Here is an 18,164-nt window from a genome sequence, read left to right as displayed (position 1 = left end):
TCCGTATCTGGCCTATACTACACTTGTATATAAAATTCAAACATGCTTACATTGTATATATTATTCACCACTTGAGCACCTTGCACAATTGTCACCCTGACGCACTTTATACTTATATTTATGTATATAATTGACCTTGACAGTCTATCATTGGAATGTATATATATCATTGAATGAAGTAATTCTGATATAAATATCCTCACTTAAACCATACATCTCAGTTCTTATTCATTAAGTGCCAAATTAATTGTATACTGATCACTTGTTCACATGATGCGTGTGGGAGAGCTTACTTTTAAGATTGCAGGTGAAGTAGTGTGGCTCACTGGTTAGAGGCGGCAGACCCGAGAGCAGAGGACGGCCCGGGACCAGGGTTCGATTCCCGGCGCGGCAGGTTTCTGGACCAGGGTCAGCGGACTCGATAATTCTCTCGCCTCGGTGCCCACTCTGATCAGCGTTCACACTCGGCAACTCTGGGCATTAGCTTGCCTCATCTTCACTAACGGCCCCACCAGACCGCCGGGGATGCCTGGTCTCACCCTGGAGATACCCATTAAGGGACCATCTCTCAGGGAAGCCAGGAAGGGTTTCGCAGCGGTCGAAGCGCCTTGGGACCCTACGGGTAAGTAGTGCGCTATATAAATGCCTATACATATTGATACATATACATACAGTAAAAGCTTCCCCAACTAACGGTTGTTCTACCCGACAGAACCATTTTCAACCAACTTCTATACCACTGCTTCTGGCCTGGGTTCCCAAATCCTTTCAAAGACGTTGACCTTTTTATAAGCTGAACTAATCTGAAACGCTTTCAGACATTGGGTGGTGCTAAATAAATGCAAACTATATAAAGAAGAGGGAGGATTGTGCATGCCTCGTTTTGAAATGTATTATATGGTAGAACAACTTACATGCTAATGAGCAAGCACACACAGACTAAATACAACCCCACATTGCTTGAAACGGGGATACGCAGTTAGAGGCTGGTCCTTATTAGAATTAGGACATACCCAAGGTATGCGCCTGCCCTTTGTGGGACTGCGCTTCCTAAGTCCAGAGACTACTTCACTGCAGCGCAGCTGCAGCCTCAGACAAGAATAGGTTTGGCTACAGCTTGAGATTACTATGACTGCAGGTTCAGGCTTCTTCACAAGTTGATAGAAAAAGAAGGGCTCCCCAGGGTAAAGTGTCTGCAGTACAACTTGCTGAGAAGCTTATTTGGGATTGTACGGTGGTGACTCAAACCTAGAACAACTAACACATCAATTCTTAGAATTAATTTACACTCATTTGTGGCAGACCTTTATTTTTGATGACAAAGGATGGTATCAGATCTTACTGTGTACACATCAGGTTTCATGCAATGCAAGCTTCAAGTGCAAGCAATTTAACTAGCTCGTTGATCATATTTAGCTACCAAAAGCCAAATCTCAGTAACCGCATGATTAACATCCCTCTGATGTGCTCAGAGTGAAGCAGGATTCCTCCACATGGCCTGGGACCGCCCTGCCAATGTCTTGTACTGGGAGCGAGTCACATTGCCACTGGAGACAACACTGGGGACCAAGGGAGGCAGTATAACCTGGCGGATGCTTGTTGGGGCAGTTTATCTGTCCTAAAGCAACATAATGGCAGGCGGTAAGTTGATAGATATGGCATTATTAATGGCTAAAAAGACTATTGACATGAGCAGGAAATCGTCATTAGCTTCCACAATTATACAATTAAAAGAATGGGTTCAGAAATGGGCAGGGATCGAAGGCACAACGTTGGACAGAAAAGAGTCAAGGGCTCTGTCAAAATAAAACCATAGGAGGACAATGAGATGAAAAGAACTTTAACACGGTGCCGGTCACAACACATTGGAAAGCATAAATTCCAAATAGCGTTTAATGCACAATAGAAGGCTGCAAAGCATAAGATGAAACACAATTGTGATTTCACCGGACCAGGGCCCTCAGAAAATGTTCAGTTGGAGCTAAGTGCTGAAAATCAAGTAAAATCGACCTGGTATATATACTGTTTCTGCCAACACAAGCCAGTGCATTACTGTCATGCAACAAAAACAAGAAAAAAGGAAGAACAGGACAACCTGACCAGGGTTAAGCACAACCAAAACAATAGTGTAATCCAAAGTAATAGTGGTGCAGCACACTTGCCGTGCGAGTTGTCCCAAGGCACAAATACGGTCAGCTAGTTTTCAACAAAAGGCGGAAGGCGCACTCGTTTAGAAATTACGAAGATGATGCTTTTAGTCCAAAAAGTTTTCTTCTTTATTTAGGTAATTTTACCAAGTGAAACACACAGCCAACGCGTTTCGTTACTCGTCGTAACTTCGTCAGGGCATGTGCTCTACTGCTTGAGGTAAACCAGAGAGCTGATTATCGTAGACGCAAAAGTGGGTAAGAATTACCAATTCCACAGCTTTAGGAAACACATGTACTCTGCTGCTAAGGGTGAACCAGAGAGCTGATAGTAGTAAACACGATCATGGATAAGGATTACCAATTCCACAACTTTAAAAAGCACTTGTCGCTAAAAAATCCACATATGTCAGAGAGATGAAAACCAGACAATACTTTAGTGGTATCCTATGAAGTCATGATGGCTAGCACGACCGTAATCTCCAGATAAGAGTACGTAATGAGACTTCAGAAACATGTATATCGCCTCCTGTGTCGAAATAAAGGGTTAGTCCAAATTGAGAACTCCCGGCATGATAACAGTGATACAACTTGTTACTGTCAGTGAAAACCTAGCTAATGTACATGTGTCAGGATCTTCCTCTCAATGAAGCACAGAACAGACTTGAAGAGAAGTTATTATTCGTGTATACAATGCAGATCTTTTCATTATTTTGACAACAATTTGCTTCTCTCACAAGGTTTGAAAAGAAAGTTACACTGTTGGAAAATGTGCAGAGTACAATGCTGAACATTAGGGCTTCCGGGCCTACTATGGTCGTGAAAGTGATACAAGTATTTCAAGGTCACCGTCTAACAAATGCTACATCCATATTAGATCAATAGTTGAGCCATTCATGAAACATATGCAGTTGTTATCATAGCACCTCATACAAGTAGGTGAAGACAATGGGGACTATTCACAAAGGTAACTTGTACTTGTGAGTAATTTGTAATTGTAATTAACTCTTACAGTATTGCATAATTTTGCAACTTCTGGCTGTTCACAAAATCTGAGTGTAAATGTCCTCAAAAGTGCAGAGATACACATCTCCAGCCCCGGAAACAGAGGGTGAAGCCGCATTTACCATTGTAAGACATTACTAGAAAAGAAACATTAATAAGTCCAGCACCACACATGGCCAACCTCTCTCACTACAATACCGTCCCATAAAAAAGAACTGGGTAGGAACTTAAAATAAAACCCCATAAGTAATAATGGTAAACGAAATTTTTTAAAATCGTTACAAATATAAATAAATGTGATTTAATGTTAAAATAATATTTGATTATAACATATTTCGATAACCTTTTTAAATGTATAAATTAATGCAAGATTATTTTTTAATTAAAATATAACTAAACTACTTTTAATTAATACTGAGCCAGATGTACGACCAATTTTAGCATGCGCACACGGGTTAACGATCCGTTTGCGCATGCTAAAATTGGAATGGCCATGTACTAACACAATTTTGCGATTCACATATGAATTGCGACCGCAATTGCAGTCGCAAAACACTCACAAATTACAACCCTCTTCAAGAGGATGGTAATGGAGTCGCAAATGGGAAGGGGTCCCGAAGGGACCTCTTCCCCTTTGTGACATGCTCGGAAAATATTTTTTAAGGGCTGGCAGTGGTCCTAGGGACCAAGTGCCTGCCCTTAAAAAATTTAACAAATGTTTTTTTTTTTATGCATCCCGTTTTTCTTTAAGGAAAACTACTACCTGCACAAAAAAAAACAAAAAAAAAACTGTTTTATTTAAAAGCAGTCGCAGACATGGTGGTCTGGTGAGCCCAGCAGGCCACCATACCTGGGAGGGCCTGCCATTCCCAATATGCTCGCAAATTGCGAGAGGCTCATTAATAATAATGAGCCTCGCAATTTGTGACCCCATTGGGAATCGCAAACACACTGTTGTACATCCAGTTTTGCGACTAGCAAATTGCAAGTCACAATTGCGAGTCGCAAAATTCCCGGTCGTACAGCTGGCCCACTATACATTAAAAATTAAAGTCCTGTAGACTTTTTTCTTCTGCTCTACATTTAAAATAAATATATACAATTAATTTAAATTAATATTTAACATAACCATTTTTTACTAATCAATTATAAAGTTTGATAAACTTTTTTTTCTCTTCCTATAAATTACCATTGGGAGATCACCACCTTGACTGTGTTGTCTCTCTGATAAAATATAGTGGCAAGTAAAAATAAAAAGTTTATTTACCTAAAAATATATAGTAAATATATTTTATCGCTCTATTCCTCCTCTTTATTATGTGGAGTAGTGTGGCTCACTGGTTAGAGGCGGCAGACCCGAGAGCAGAAGTCGGCCTGGGACCAGGGTTCGATTCCCGACGCGGCAGGGTCGTGGACCTTGGTCAGCGGACTCGATAATTCTCGCTTCGGTGCTTACTCTAATCAGAGATCACACTCGGCAACTCTGGGCATTAGCTTGCCTAATCTCCACAACGGCCCCACCAATTCCGGGGATGCCTGGCTCCACCTTGGGGACTCCCAGCAGGGACCATCCCACAGGGAAAGCCAGGACGGGTTCCCCAGAGTTATACAGCGCCGGGACGCCCCGTTGCTGGGGCAGCTGTGCGCTTTACAAGTATACTACATTTACATTTACATTATGAAGTATTCCAGTGGGCTAAATTGGGATAACACTGCCCTGTTGTTTTAATATCTTATGAACAAAAAGAGAACAGGTCTGGTTGTGTCAGGGAAACATTTCCACACAGGCCTGGAGAAATCTACTCTCCCACTCACTATGGTGAGTCAGATTTTATCAGTGGAGATATTTTTGAGGCCTATAAGCCAGATCTGGAGAACTGACAAAGAACATTTGTTCTGTTCACTCAGAAGTTGAATAAGCAATGAAGATGACTTGAAATCTTGTTTTTATCTTGTCAGATTTGCTGTTTGTTCACAGATGAAGGTCAAATCTCAGCATGTGTTTTCTTGCAAGTTAGAGGATTTTGTAGAGTGAACTGTGACAATTGTGCTGTACACCTAGTGTAAAATGAAAGGCTTTTGGATGTCTGTTTTTCTTCCTAATACACAGCATTGAAAAAGCGTGTAAATCAACTGTACACATATTTCGAAATATGTCAGTAGTTAGGAACGCACCTTTTTAGTAATTCTGTGTGATTGAAACAAATATTGTAATAGGAAGAAAATAAATCTGAATGCATTACTTGGTGATGTGCAAATGAGAAATATTTTTGCTGATACCCAATTTCCTCACATTATTGTTCTCATGCTATATAGTTTAATCCGAAAACCTGCATGTTAGTGGGAAAGTGTTTGGCCATTTCGATAAAAAAAATGTGCCTTCTGTTAATGACAGTGGACTACCACATCATTCTTTAGTGATACGTTTATTAAAAGTGAGTTTTTTTTAATGTGAACTGAGAAACATGTTGCTCCCTCTCCCCCGATGATAATGCTATTGGTGAACTAAGAGGGGCCATGTGTACCCTATATGTGGGCTAGATTTGTATTACACAAGCAGCAAAGATTTAATCTATTACATTAAAGAAGAGTTTTTTTTGCACAGCAGAGATACTGAACTTACATATTTGAAGGTACTCTCATATGTCATAAAGAAGAAAAAGGCAAGTCTATAAAATAATATTTTGCCAGGCATCACACAATTTGAGAATAGCTAACAGGTAAAGTACATTACAGTTAGGTCGAGTAGATTTTTTAAGTCTCTAGATGTTCAGGTCTGGTAACGTTTTTATGATTTTTCAAGTCCTGCCGCATTACACATAGTCTGCTCTTGTAGTGCATCAATAGCACAACCATCTGGGCTCTCATTTCTGTCGGTCTCCTGTGGTCTTCCTTTACTGGCTGTTCTGGAGGCGCGATACAACCGACAATTAAGTCCTCTTTTCAAGAGTTCCTTAAAAGCCTAACATTTACCAAGATTGGTCTTAGAAAAGGAAAAAATGAAGGCCACTAAAAAAGTGTTTAAGTCAGTTAAAGTCAACATGCAACCAAAGGCGCTCATAAAAATGCTTTGCAACATTCAGTGATCAAAAAGAGGTAGGATTCAAAACCAGAACCATAAGCTTTCAAAACCAGCAGTATACAAATTGTATTATTCGTCATGTCCCTTCCTGTGATGTCAGTGGTTCAAAATTAAATTGACAACTTTCCTGTGATGCTAAAAGGTCGTGTGATGTCACTTCCTGTGTGATGTTACTGGTAACCGGTAGTGTGATGTCTATCCCTTTGATGGCGTATCAGTCATAAATGTGGTGATGTCACTGATACCACGGAGGCTTGAATCTCACCCTCCAAGCTGTTCTGTTGGGGAATAGGTTGGCATTATAATAATGTTTAGGGCAGGAACGTGATGTTATTTGCTTCGTTACAATCTTTTTCTGTTTCTTTTTCCTAGAATGATAGTGGAATATCACGACGTTGCTGCTATTCATTGGGATTGGAAAATTGGTAGGTATTTAAGTCAAATATGAATGCGTCATTCAGTTGTATTGTATTTTTGTATTTCGTTGTGCCTGTTATCGCCATGCGTGCATCTTGAGATATTTAATAGTTCAGCAGCTTAAAGTAGTTTTGAGACTAGTAGCTAGTTCTATATAAGTTAGCACTATTGTTTTTAGGAATAAGGAATATCTATTTAGCACTGGATTTAGGGTCCCATCAAGATGCGCAAAGACAGATTTTCTTGGCGATTTATTCGGAAACCTTTCGATAGGTAGGTTTCCGAGTGATGCTCTGTAACTTAAACTTTATTTATATTGTCATTTGCAACCAGAGAAAACATCATAGACACGGTTTGATACCAGGTTTAATATTGTGTACCAATACTAGTAGCTATGTTTGGAGCCGTGTACAGATGGTATATATGTTTTTGTGAGGTGCCTCTGCAAGGGATCCCACCAGCTACATAGGAAGGGTGCCATGGGCCTTTCTCTTCCCCTTGCATATGCGGTGAGGACTAGGCCTGACCTCCCTCCTTCAAGCATCCCAATCAAAAGCAGTTTTATTTCGAAAATCCCTTTAAGATAAGACATTTGCCTACGCTCCCTAGTTTTTTAATGATTCATGTTTTCATTATGCTCCTCATAGAGACTGTTGCTAAGTGGCTGTGAATAAAGCCTGGGGTATTCTGTAAAGTTGGAGGGGAGTGGTTTGTCCTGCCAGTGGTTGCATGGTTTCAAATGGGCTGAAACAAAGACCTCTTTTCTTCAAGAGCCTCTGTCTTCGGAAAACCTAGCATGCGTCTCCTCTGGCATAGGCTGTTAATAGGGATGGATGAAGCCTATGTTAGTAGGTTTGTAGAGCGCAGCTTTTCACCTGTGGCACCAGGAGGGCGTTATCTGAGTCTGGCTGAGGACGATGGAGGGACTCGTGTAATAGTTGAAGAGCCAGGTCTTCAGCTTTTTTCTGAATTCCAGCAGCAATGTGAAGGTCCTGATGTGGACCGAGAGGTCGTTCCAGGACTTCGCTGCAAGATGGGAGAAGAATCAGCCTCCGGCTCTACTTCTGCATATACGGGGTGCGTGGGCGAGTGAGAGAAAGGCAGAGCGAAGATGCCTGGTGGAACTGGAGTTGATCGTTGAAGTACGAGGGTCCGGTGCTGTGCAATGCCTTGAATACTTGTGTGAGGGGCTTGAACTGCCATCATTTCTGGACCCGGAGCTAGTGTAGCTGCCTGAGGTGGGGGATGTGACGTGGGTGCGACAAGGATGGTAAAGGATGAGTCTGGCGGCGTTCTGGATGGTCTGGAGTCTTTGAAGGAGGTGGGTTGCTATTCCTACATAGTGCGTTGCTGTCATCCCGTCTGCATGTGACAAGAGCCTGGGTGACTGTGCTCCTTGAGTCCAGGGGGAGCCACTTGAAGTTTTGCATAGCATGCTCAGGATGAAGAAGCAGCAGGATGTGACTGCATTGGTTTTTGATACCATGGAGAGTCTGCTGTTGAGGATGACTCTCAGGTTTCTGGCATGCTCAGTTGGGGTTGGGGTGTGGTGGACCTCTGAGGAATACCATGAGGACTCCTATATGGAGTTAGATTCCGAAAATCAGCACCTCTGTGTTGTCAGTGTTGAGCTTCAAGCAGTTCTCCTGCCTACATCCTCTAAATGTTGTTACCTGCCTTCAGATGGGTTATCTTGACTCTGACCGCTTTTGAGCTTTTTGTTTTGTTTTCTTTTTAATTCCCATTCTTCTTTTTAGGTCACCTCTACTAGACAGTGCATGCACTGTCTGTTGCAAGGCAATTTGTGGCTTAACCTGAACAGAGAGGGGCTTGGAGCCTGCTCATTGCTTACCAGCAGTTGTCTTCATTTATCACTCTCATTTGCCTGCTTCATATTTGTGTCCCAGCTTCTCAGCCTTGTGCTTGTCCCTCCCATGGATCATTGCCTCTTTATCATGTGTTTGTTTGCATGGCGTCTGTAGTCCATATTAGGGGACTGCTTTTTCTTTAATCACTCAGAGAATACTCATATTTTCTAGCTGCCTCCATCCTGTACTCCCCTCCGCCCCCAGTGCTTCTGTCTGCCCCTGTGTGCTCTTCCTTGTCCCACTCTCTTTTGCACTCGCCCATGTTCTTTTCTGTGCTGCAGCCTCCACTTGCCCTGCCCTGTGATGCTTCGCTGTCGCCCTGCGAGTGTTGCTACCACATCCACCGCCGTCCCTTGTGTTGCTTCTGTGTCCCTGCCCTTCTCTGTGTTACTTCTATGGTCCCTCCTTCCCCTGTGTTGCTTCTGACCCTCCCTATTCATTCGCCACCCTTATTTCCTCTTCATTGCCTCCTTTAAAAAAATGTAAACACTATGCTTTTAGCTACCAATCCTACTCGGATTGGTAACTAAATACAAAAACAATAGCGGCTTCATCATTTAGTAGGTGTGCATTTACGTGGTGTGTGCACACCTACAAAGTGATGCGGACGCCAGCGTAAATGTTTTTTTTCTGTTTTATTTAGTCATACTTCACAGCAGCAAAGATACTGTGCAGTGTGGCTAAAGACCTTTGGCAAAGCCAGTAGGTCACAAAGGCGAGACCTATTGGCTATGCAATGTTTGTTATGGTACTGTGATGCATAGCCTTATGTCAGACCTGCCAGCCTGTGCCACACAATATTGCATCTCTTCAGAGTCTCCTGGTGATTAGCTGAAATCACATGATGTGCACACAAGAGTTGGAAACCCCTGCTGGGAGCAGGTTTCCATTGTGGATGCTCTGCGCTGCCAACGTTAATCAGTGGGGTTTAAAACCTCCCCAGGATGTCGGTGGCAGCCTCACAAGCCTTTGGAATTTTGTTTTAGTGGAGAATGAGGAGGGTATGCTAGAGCAGCACTGGGCTGTAAGTCCTACCCACAGGCACTTGGATGTAGGGTTGTGGGTTAGTGCCGCAGCACCCCCAAAATAACCATACTGAAGTTCAGAAGAATAAGGAGCGATAAATAAAGAAATATCAAGAAGTTTTGTTTTTAGCTTGTCACATTTGATGTCCTTTGAAAGACATAGGTCTTACTGGGTCTGGTGACTTAGTGGACTAATGCGTCCACTGTAGGGGCTAGATTTTGACTTCATGGTCACAGGTTCATTTCCCGGCTAGTCCATTCAGCCTTTTATCCTTCTGAGGTAGATAAAATAAGTACCATTGAGTTGGGTTACAATAGACATCTGTTATTCAGCGCTAAGATGCCCACGGGTGAAGGTGCGATTTACAAATACACATATTAAATATCAAGCTACGTCTTCTGACAACCTACTGCTTTTTCTGGTGTTTACTTTTCTCTCTCTCACTGTAAAGTGTGAGGATTTTGTAAAGTGAACTATCTGATAATCTTGCTGAGATACAGGGAGTGGGAAAGGAAAAGCTGTTGGATGTCAGTGTTTTAAACACACAGCAACATGCAAATACCTTTAAATGAATTGCGTAAATATTTAAAAATAGCTCAGCAGTTAACCCCTTGCGTGCTCCTGTCGGCCATTGGCCGACGGGAGCTCTACCTTCCTAGTGCTGCCGTCGGCCAGCAGCCGACAGAGCCCCCCACCCACCCTTTAGAACGCCCGCACCGCGGCGGAAAAACCGCCGCGGTTAAGGCGTTAAGAAAGCTGAAATTAAACACATTTGTTTTGTAATTCTGAAGAGTAATGTAAACAAAGATTTCAATAGGATTGTAAAAAATTGGATTGTTAGAAATTGGGTTTCAGGTTGTGTAGTGTATGCACCTAGGCCAAGCAGAGCCCACCATTCCAGTCAGGTCAAGTAAGTTACACACCAAAGATAAACCTGTGCCCACCCTCTGGTAGCTTGGCAAAGAGCAGTACGTCTTATCAGAGGCAATGTGTAAAGTGTTTACGCAACATACTCACACCAGTAACACAATGAATACACTACAAAAGAGACTCCACACAAGATTTTATAAAAATATTGTATATTGTAAATAATATAGACCAAAACGACATGAATCATACATACTGTGCATATGATGTGATAATACTCATTATCCTGATAGTGCAAGAATCAGAGTGACACACATTAGGATATCAGGGCATAAAATGCAGCAGTTTGGTTAGAAGCAAAATACATGAACCACCACATATCCCTAGTTATAAAAGGGTTATAGCACGCAAAATTGTGGAGCAGGAGCACCTGCACGCCACCTAGCTCATATATGGCAATGTGACTCCAAAAAACCTCATACAGTCTTGTCTCTTTATACAGTCTTGCCCCATTCCCAGGGTCCTCTCCTGTGGTAATTAACAAACAAAATTTGAAAGAATTACAGGAGATGGAAGGCGTGCTTCACCGGCATGAGTGCTGGCAATCGTCCGTATTTCCCCGGTGCTGCACCAGCCTCCTTAGGAGATGCTGAGCCGCTGAGAAGGAGCGCAAACTCCCCGCAAAGCTCCTCCAACTGCGAGAGGCGCACTACAGTACTACCATGACTAGCCTGGTCCCATTCAGGAAATCAGCAACTCACTACTTACACACAGGCGCAGGACTAAGCAAACTGCCAGGAGTTCAGGGTCCGCTGTGCCATGTGTGCTTCTCAGGCACCTGGTGTAGGGAAGGCGTCTATACTGCTCGAAGTGCCAAGGATGGGGAGCCCTTGGTGGTATCAGCTGGATCACATTATTGTAAGTATGCCCCTCGCGTGGCAGCTTAAAATCACTGCTGGCTCCACCGGCTCCAAGCAGTCTCTATATCTGACTGAGGGGGCCACGCCAGCTGAAGGGGGTTCCAGACGGCCGGCGATATGAGATGGTGCCACGGGACAGCATGTTCCTTCCTAATGTTGGAAGTTGCGTTGCGCCTCTGCTTAGGACAGTATTAGAAAACTGCACATCGCTTTCTGGCAGTAATAGAGGCACTCAATATACTTTATTTTTACCAAGAGTCATTACTCTCAGCTGTCACGAGTTAAGAAGGGGACATGCCGGTCCCTGGGGGAATGCTGTTGTGCTCACCATGCGCTGCTCACAAGCTATGAGGTAATAAAGTGCTCACTTGTGCGCTGGTTGCACAAATGAAGGGAAAGTATAAAGCAATCTGAATGCGCTGTTTTTAAGAGAGAGGATCTGTCAGCCTCAGAACCCCACAGCAGTCCCAGTGGCAAAGGGCTTCTGAGGTAGAAGGGGTCCTCCAGCAAGCTTTTGGAGAACACTAGGTGCTGGGCACAGAGAGGGATAGCAAGCGGCAGGCCAGCACATCAGCAAAACAGCCGTCCTCTGGCAAAACAGAGTCAGGGGGCAGCTGGCAGCAGGGCAGCAAACAGAAAAGCAGTCCAGAAGAGTCCTTTGATTAGCGCAGCAGCCTTTCTGACAGAGGTTCAGTTCCAGTTCCTAAAGTGCTCTGAAAACATGGGGTCATAGGCCCTGTACTTCTACTCAAATTTGTCTTTATTCAAGGGGTGACTTCAAAAGAACACTTAGAAGTACACACAGTCTCTTTCAGCCCTGGCTGAGGACATCAGTAGGTGGTAAATCAGCACTTTGTGGGACGGCAGGACATAGCCTATAGAAATGTAATGTATGAACGCCCCTCTCTCTCTCCCAACCCGGGAAGACCATCAGTATGTAGACAAATGCAAACGCAACCCTGTCACACCCACCCACACCTTCCTCTGTGATGGCGTTCTGGAAAGTATGCACCAAGTGTAGCTGCCCTAGACGTGGATTGGAGTCCTGCTGCAAAGCATGAAGAGTCTTAAGCACAGAGAAATGCCCACTTTCTAAAAGTAAAATTTCTAAAATAGTATTGTAAAATCCACCTACTCCAGTAAGCAGGATTTATCACTACAATTCTAAACATATCAAACATGGCAACGCCACTCCTTTCAGATCAGAAATTACCACTTTAACACATATAAGAGAATTCCCGTTGCTAACCTATGAGAGGAGTAAGCCTCACAGTAGTGAGAAACAAAGATAGGCTGTTTGTCACTGCCAGGACATGCCACACAATAAAGTGACCTCTCTTTTACTTACACAGCACCCTGCCCATAAGGCTACCTGCAGACTCCTTAGGGGTGACCTATATGTAGTAAATGGGTAGTTTAGGGCTTGGCAAGTAGTTCTAGTTGCCAAGTTAAAGTGGCAGTTAACTGTGCATGCAGGCTCTGCAATGCCAGGCCTGAGACAGGTTTCATAGGCTATTTCTGTGGGTAGCACAAGCAGCGCTACAGGCTCACTATTAGCATTCAATTTACAGGCCCTGGGTATATGGTATACCGCTTTATAAGGGACTTGCATGTAAACCAAATCTGCCAAACAGGTGTAAACCAATCATACTATGTTTAGAGGAAAGAGCACGGGCACCTTAGCACTGATTAGCAGGAGTAAAGTGCCCAGGGTCCTAAAACCAACAAAACAAGGGTCAGAAAAATAGGTGGAGGAAGGCAGAAAGTTTGGGGATAACCCTGCGAAAATGGCCAGGTCTAACAAGGATTAATACAAATGTAGACGCTCTGTGATGTGCAAACAATAAATATTTGCTGTAACCCAATTTGCACAGACTGTTTGTGCGCTATATTTTGTTACCAGGCAAACTTGACGTTTGTGCAAACTTAGTTGCCATTTCAGTGGTAAATGTGCTCTCCGTACATGGGTCACCCACCCCATAATTGTTTAGTGAATTATTTTGTGACTGTATGCTCCAAAATGCAGCACCAGCTACGTACTACACTCCTACAACTCTCCTACTAAAGAGGCTACACTTTTTGTTCAGTGATGCAACACTGATGGCAGCACCCCCACTCTAAAAGTTGTTCCAGCCTCACTGGCCCTCCTGCCTCGGCCTTCTACCCCTTCATATTTGTCCAGGTGGTATAAGACCTGTCAGTACTCCAGATGCTGCCCCTTCAATGCCCCAATCCCCCCTCATACTGTTAAACGAATTTCAAAGTTGAAGGTTTGTTGTGTTGTTACTGTCATTTTGTTTTTGCTGGCGATGCTATACTTTGCAAAAGTGCTGTTAGCGGTGCCTGGGTTCACTGCACTTTCACATGGATCCTGCACTGTGCTGAATGGCAGTGACCCAGCCATCTCAGTAGGAAGCTGAGGGGCAAGAATGGCTTTTCTTTTAATGTGGTAGAGCTGTTTTTGCCCCTGCTTGACTGGTGAACTGCAGAAGCAGCTCATCAATTGAGAAAACACTTATCCTGGATCCAGTGTTTGGCAGGCACACAGGAGCCTCCAAGATATGAATAAAGCAAAATGTTTTCAGCATTGATTGGTTGCATCTATATTGCATTTTTACCACATTGACTGCCCATGGCATGACAGAAGAAATTTATTCAGTGTCTAATGGTGATTATGTTTTGTTATCTTACTAAATGAAAGATGCTGATCTCGTCAACCTGCGCATTTATATATTTAGGCAGGGGCCTGGCTGGCAAGATGTGATATCCGTCTCTTCCACCATTTGCCTTGAGAGTCCCCATAATCCATTAAGCTAGCTGGCTCATTGCACTTAGAAGGGCCCCAAAGTACAGCTGTGGTGGCTGCCCACAGAATCTCCTTACAGGTGGTGTGGGAAAAGCAGTTTTGCAGAACTGAGATAGCTCTTAAAGGACAGTCCTTCTTCATTGAGGCCTTGGATGCATGAGACAGGCTTGAGAGACGCGGTCATAGGTTTAGGGTGGAAGAATGAGCCTAGCTGATGAGACTCTTCCGAGGCCTAGGAGGAGCAGGCACATCTCAAAATCTAGTAGGCCCACTGCTCGACAGGTTCTTACTGAGAAATAGTGGTAATAGCACTGAAGGGAATACAAACCTCTACACAACTAGAGAATCGGGAGCTGAGCAGTATACAATAGGGCATGCAATTGATGACCCCCGAGTTAAGTAAGGATATAGTCAGGTGATTACCCCATGACATCCGTTGCCGTCCTATAAGAGGAAACGTGGGCAGACTCAGCTGGGACAGTCTGACACAGTTTCACTGCAAAGAAGCTGTAGACGTGAATCTTTGGGTACAGGGGAGACAGCAGGCATAGCTTGAGGTAAGGGAACCCGAATAGGTAACCTTTCCTGGGTTTGTGTTGGGAGCATAAATCCATCCTCCCCTCCAACAAAACCTTTTACCACCACAACCCACTACTATTGTTTTTTTAACAAATATTTTTATTGAACATGTAACGCTTGCAGTATACAGTACAATATTTTGGGCAGTTGTTGCATACATTTGCTGTATCTTGGTCCATTAGAGCGTCAGATATATCGAATATTGCAATTCTGACATCTGATATCGTAACATCACATTTACAATCTGGTATCATGCCCGCTGTCCTCCCTTCCTACCCCTCCCGACTTTACAGACCCCTATATGTCTCCCATTGATGCCATATTTTCTCCCATTTTTTGGGTCAACCCCTGCTCTCATACTCATTCTGGAAATTGCTAGGGGAAGCATTGCAGGATGCAGCATTTAAGTCCACAATCCGAGAAGCAATTGTTTCAGAGCCTATGAAGATACTAAGGCGATCACCAGGGGAGAATGTATAAAATGATTAAAAAGGTGAGGAAAACACTGTTAAGAAGCTTTCCGGAAGGGAAGAAGCTCAGAAGTTAGGCTAGCTCACATTACATTAGGGAAAGACTGAGCTGTCTTGACTATCAGTCCCACACCACTAGACTGCACTCTCAGGGGTACACTCCTAGGAGATTCTTAGCTACTGTGCTCAGGTCTGAAAGTGCTATACCAGATTAGAAACCAAAAAGGATAAAGTGTATGCTACCAACAAGATATCAATGTGTTTATCTGTGAACACTACTCATTTGTTTATGCCCAGCCACCACCAGCTGCTTACTCTGAGAAGATTGTGGAGTGTTTCCTAGTAGGCAGTATAGGCTCATTCATGGAGGAAATTTCAGATGCATTCTACCTTGCTGTGAAAGTGTTGAGGATTATGTCCCCTATTAGTCATTTGTGTAGGACTGGATACCCTAGCTCAGATGGACTAACTCACCAATTCTGCGGGTTGTTCAGTGAACAGCTGAGCTGCAAATTCCTTACTGTGTATTATGTAGCAAAGATGACTACTTTCCCCAAGTTTTAAGAAAGATTTTGAAATGTCTATCCTGTTCCAGTGTGTTTTGGGCTGGTTTGTAAAAACGCTTTGTGTAAGCTGATCAACTTGTTGAGATGTTTGGGCAAGATAAAATTCCCCGTAAATGATCTGCTACTCTGCACTGCATTAGTTCATAAACTGGGATTCAAAAATGTAAACATTCCAATTTAAGAGTCTCAACCTGTAGGTACACCCTGTGTATATATCAGGTTCCTTAATCTAAAAATAACAAAATTATTGCACTGTGCGATCTGCAAGTAGTGCATATTAAACTGAATTCTGGCACTTTCAGCACCACTTGTGGCATCATTGCAAACTGAATTGTATTATATATTGTGATAAAGTGAAACAAATACAGTTAATGTTCTCAATGGCAACGTGTCCTGATGTGCTGCAGTAAGATTATAGTCCTCTTTGTATATTGAATTCAATGCGTTCACCAGGGCCAATGTACATCCATTGTTTGTGTTGGCTTTTCAGTTGTGTTAACTATTTTGCTTCTTGTTTTATTTTACAGCATTATTATTTATAGGGTTTGCTCTGTGCATGTTCGGATTATACAGCCTTATGCCTGTCGTGATTAAGGTCACCAGCGCGACATCTGTCAACTTGGGAATTCTGACAGCAGATCTTTACAGCCTCTTTTTTGGACTCTTCCTTTTTGGTTATGCGGTAAGCTAAGAACATACTAAATGAATGTATAAATGTTTGACTGATGGTCTCACTTCTCCCTTCCTTTTGTTTTTGCAAGGCTTCTCTTTGCTCCATACGTGGCGTGCTGTATGTGGTGGGCTTTATGGCAAATAGGAGCATTTTCAGGTGACCAAGCTTGCATCCAGATCTTGTTCCACGTCAACTTGCTCAGGCTGTGAATCAGTTGTTTATTTCTGATATATTGGTTCGTATACAAAATACACATAAAAGAAATAAATGTCATATGCAACCTCAAACTTTTTTGATTCATAAAATGCTCACTTCTCTGCTGCTCCTCCGTGTCATTTCCCCTGTTTCTAGGAAGGAGATGTGCGTCACGTCATCAATCCTGGGATCTTGGCACACACTGTTATAGTTTTGTTACAAAATATTTTTCCCAAAGTGCTGTTGGAACATATACCCTACTAGTTGGTTTTCTCTTCAGTCCAGACTCCCTAATTCCACATGCCACTTGCAGTTCCTGCATTGCGTGTTTCTCTGGTGGACCTCCACAGACTCCCTTGTGAATTGATCCTAATCATAAGATGAACAATTGCAGTGTTATGAGAACCTTTTTGTCCCAGAGACCAGACTATACTGCTACCTTTCCAACATTATGGAGTCTCACAGAAGTGGGTAAGTAAGCCCCCTTTTTGTCAACAGTCTTGGTGATCTATTCTTTTCAGTCAGAACTTTTGCTGGAACTGACAGCAGTTCTCAAAGTCGGCATGATGATCCCTGCAGAGAGTCCCCTAAATACTATTGTGGCTTGACATTGGGTGCAGTATGGCATTTCTTTGCATCCTCACATTTGATTAGTCCTGAGGGGGCACATGTAACCTATAACAATTTCTTAGGGGTGTAACAGGAGTTACCATGACCCAATTTTTTTGTCACCAAAACTATTGACCTAAAAGGAATGGTAGTCTTTGTTGGGGCCTTTCAGGATTCCAATCTATAACCATCAAGATTTACACAGATCTCACGGAGTTATCTTACTAAGGTGATAGTCTGTCCTAGCTAATAGCCACTGATACATATACACAATAAACATTATATAAACTAGAATTTACATCACTTTGACTCTGTCAGTTGTCTAGGATCTCAGAGTGGTGACCTTCCTACTTCAGTCATTAGATTGTTTTCTGAGGAAACTATTTGAGCCAGAAGTGCAACCAAAAAGGATATTATCCGTGAGGTGTGTGTAAGGCGAGTGGCAAGTAAAAATGAACATTTTGGGTAGAGGATGTAAGGAAAATACAGATTATGATTATAGTGATGAGGAAGTTGAATATGTGTTGTAAGTTGTGATGGAGATGCTAAAAGAAAATCACCTTATTGCTGGTGTGCACTTGTGGACAGGATAGAGTTGGGAATAATAGTGAATTCATTGTTTGTAACATTAACTTACTTCCAAGATGACATATTAGTGTATTTGAGGAATACAGTGGATCATAATCCTGTGCTGAATAAAATATTGGGATTCAGATCCATCCAACGTACACCCTGAGCTGCTAGACACTCAGTCTGATAATTGTACCAGTCTGGGATATTGCAGCCACCTGTACGTACGAGGGCCCGGAGTTTGTTGAAACTCATTCTGTATTTTTGTGCACTCCAAAGGAACTTGGAACAGAAGTTATCATTTGTGGAGGAAGAAGTGGAAAGACGGATTGGCGACGTTCTTGTAAGGAAGTTGATCAAAGGC

General features: G+C 42.9%; 1 protein-coding gene across 3 annotated transcripts in view; it reads left to right on the top strand.

The window, feature by feature from the left end:
- SLC35F2 (solute carrier family 35 member F2) overlaps nucleotides 1-18,164 on the top strand; it is a 305,693-nt gene that overhangs the window by 253,639 nt on the left and 33,890 nt on the right. For all 3 annotated transcript variants that reach the window (XM_078657041.1, XM_078657042.1, XM_078657043.1), the window contains exons 6-7: nucleotides 6,607-6,659; nucleotides 16,281-16,435. In XM_078657041.1, the coding sequence (XP_078513167.1) occupies nucleotides 6,607-6,659; nucleotides 16,281-16,435 (208 nt within the window). The remainder of the gene's footprint in view (nucleotides 1-6,606; nucleotides 6,660-16,280; nucleotides 16,436-18,164) is intronic.

Source organism: Lissotriton helveticus, chromosome 8, assembly GCF_964261635.1.
Source record: "Lissotriton helveticus chromosome 8, aLisHel1.1, whole genome shotgun sequence".
NCBI classification, from domain to species: Eukaryota; Metazoa; Chordata; class Amphibia; order Caudata; family Salamandridae; genus Lissotriton; species Lissotriton helveticus.
This window is presented reverse-complemented; position numbering and strand designations above follow the sequence as displayed.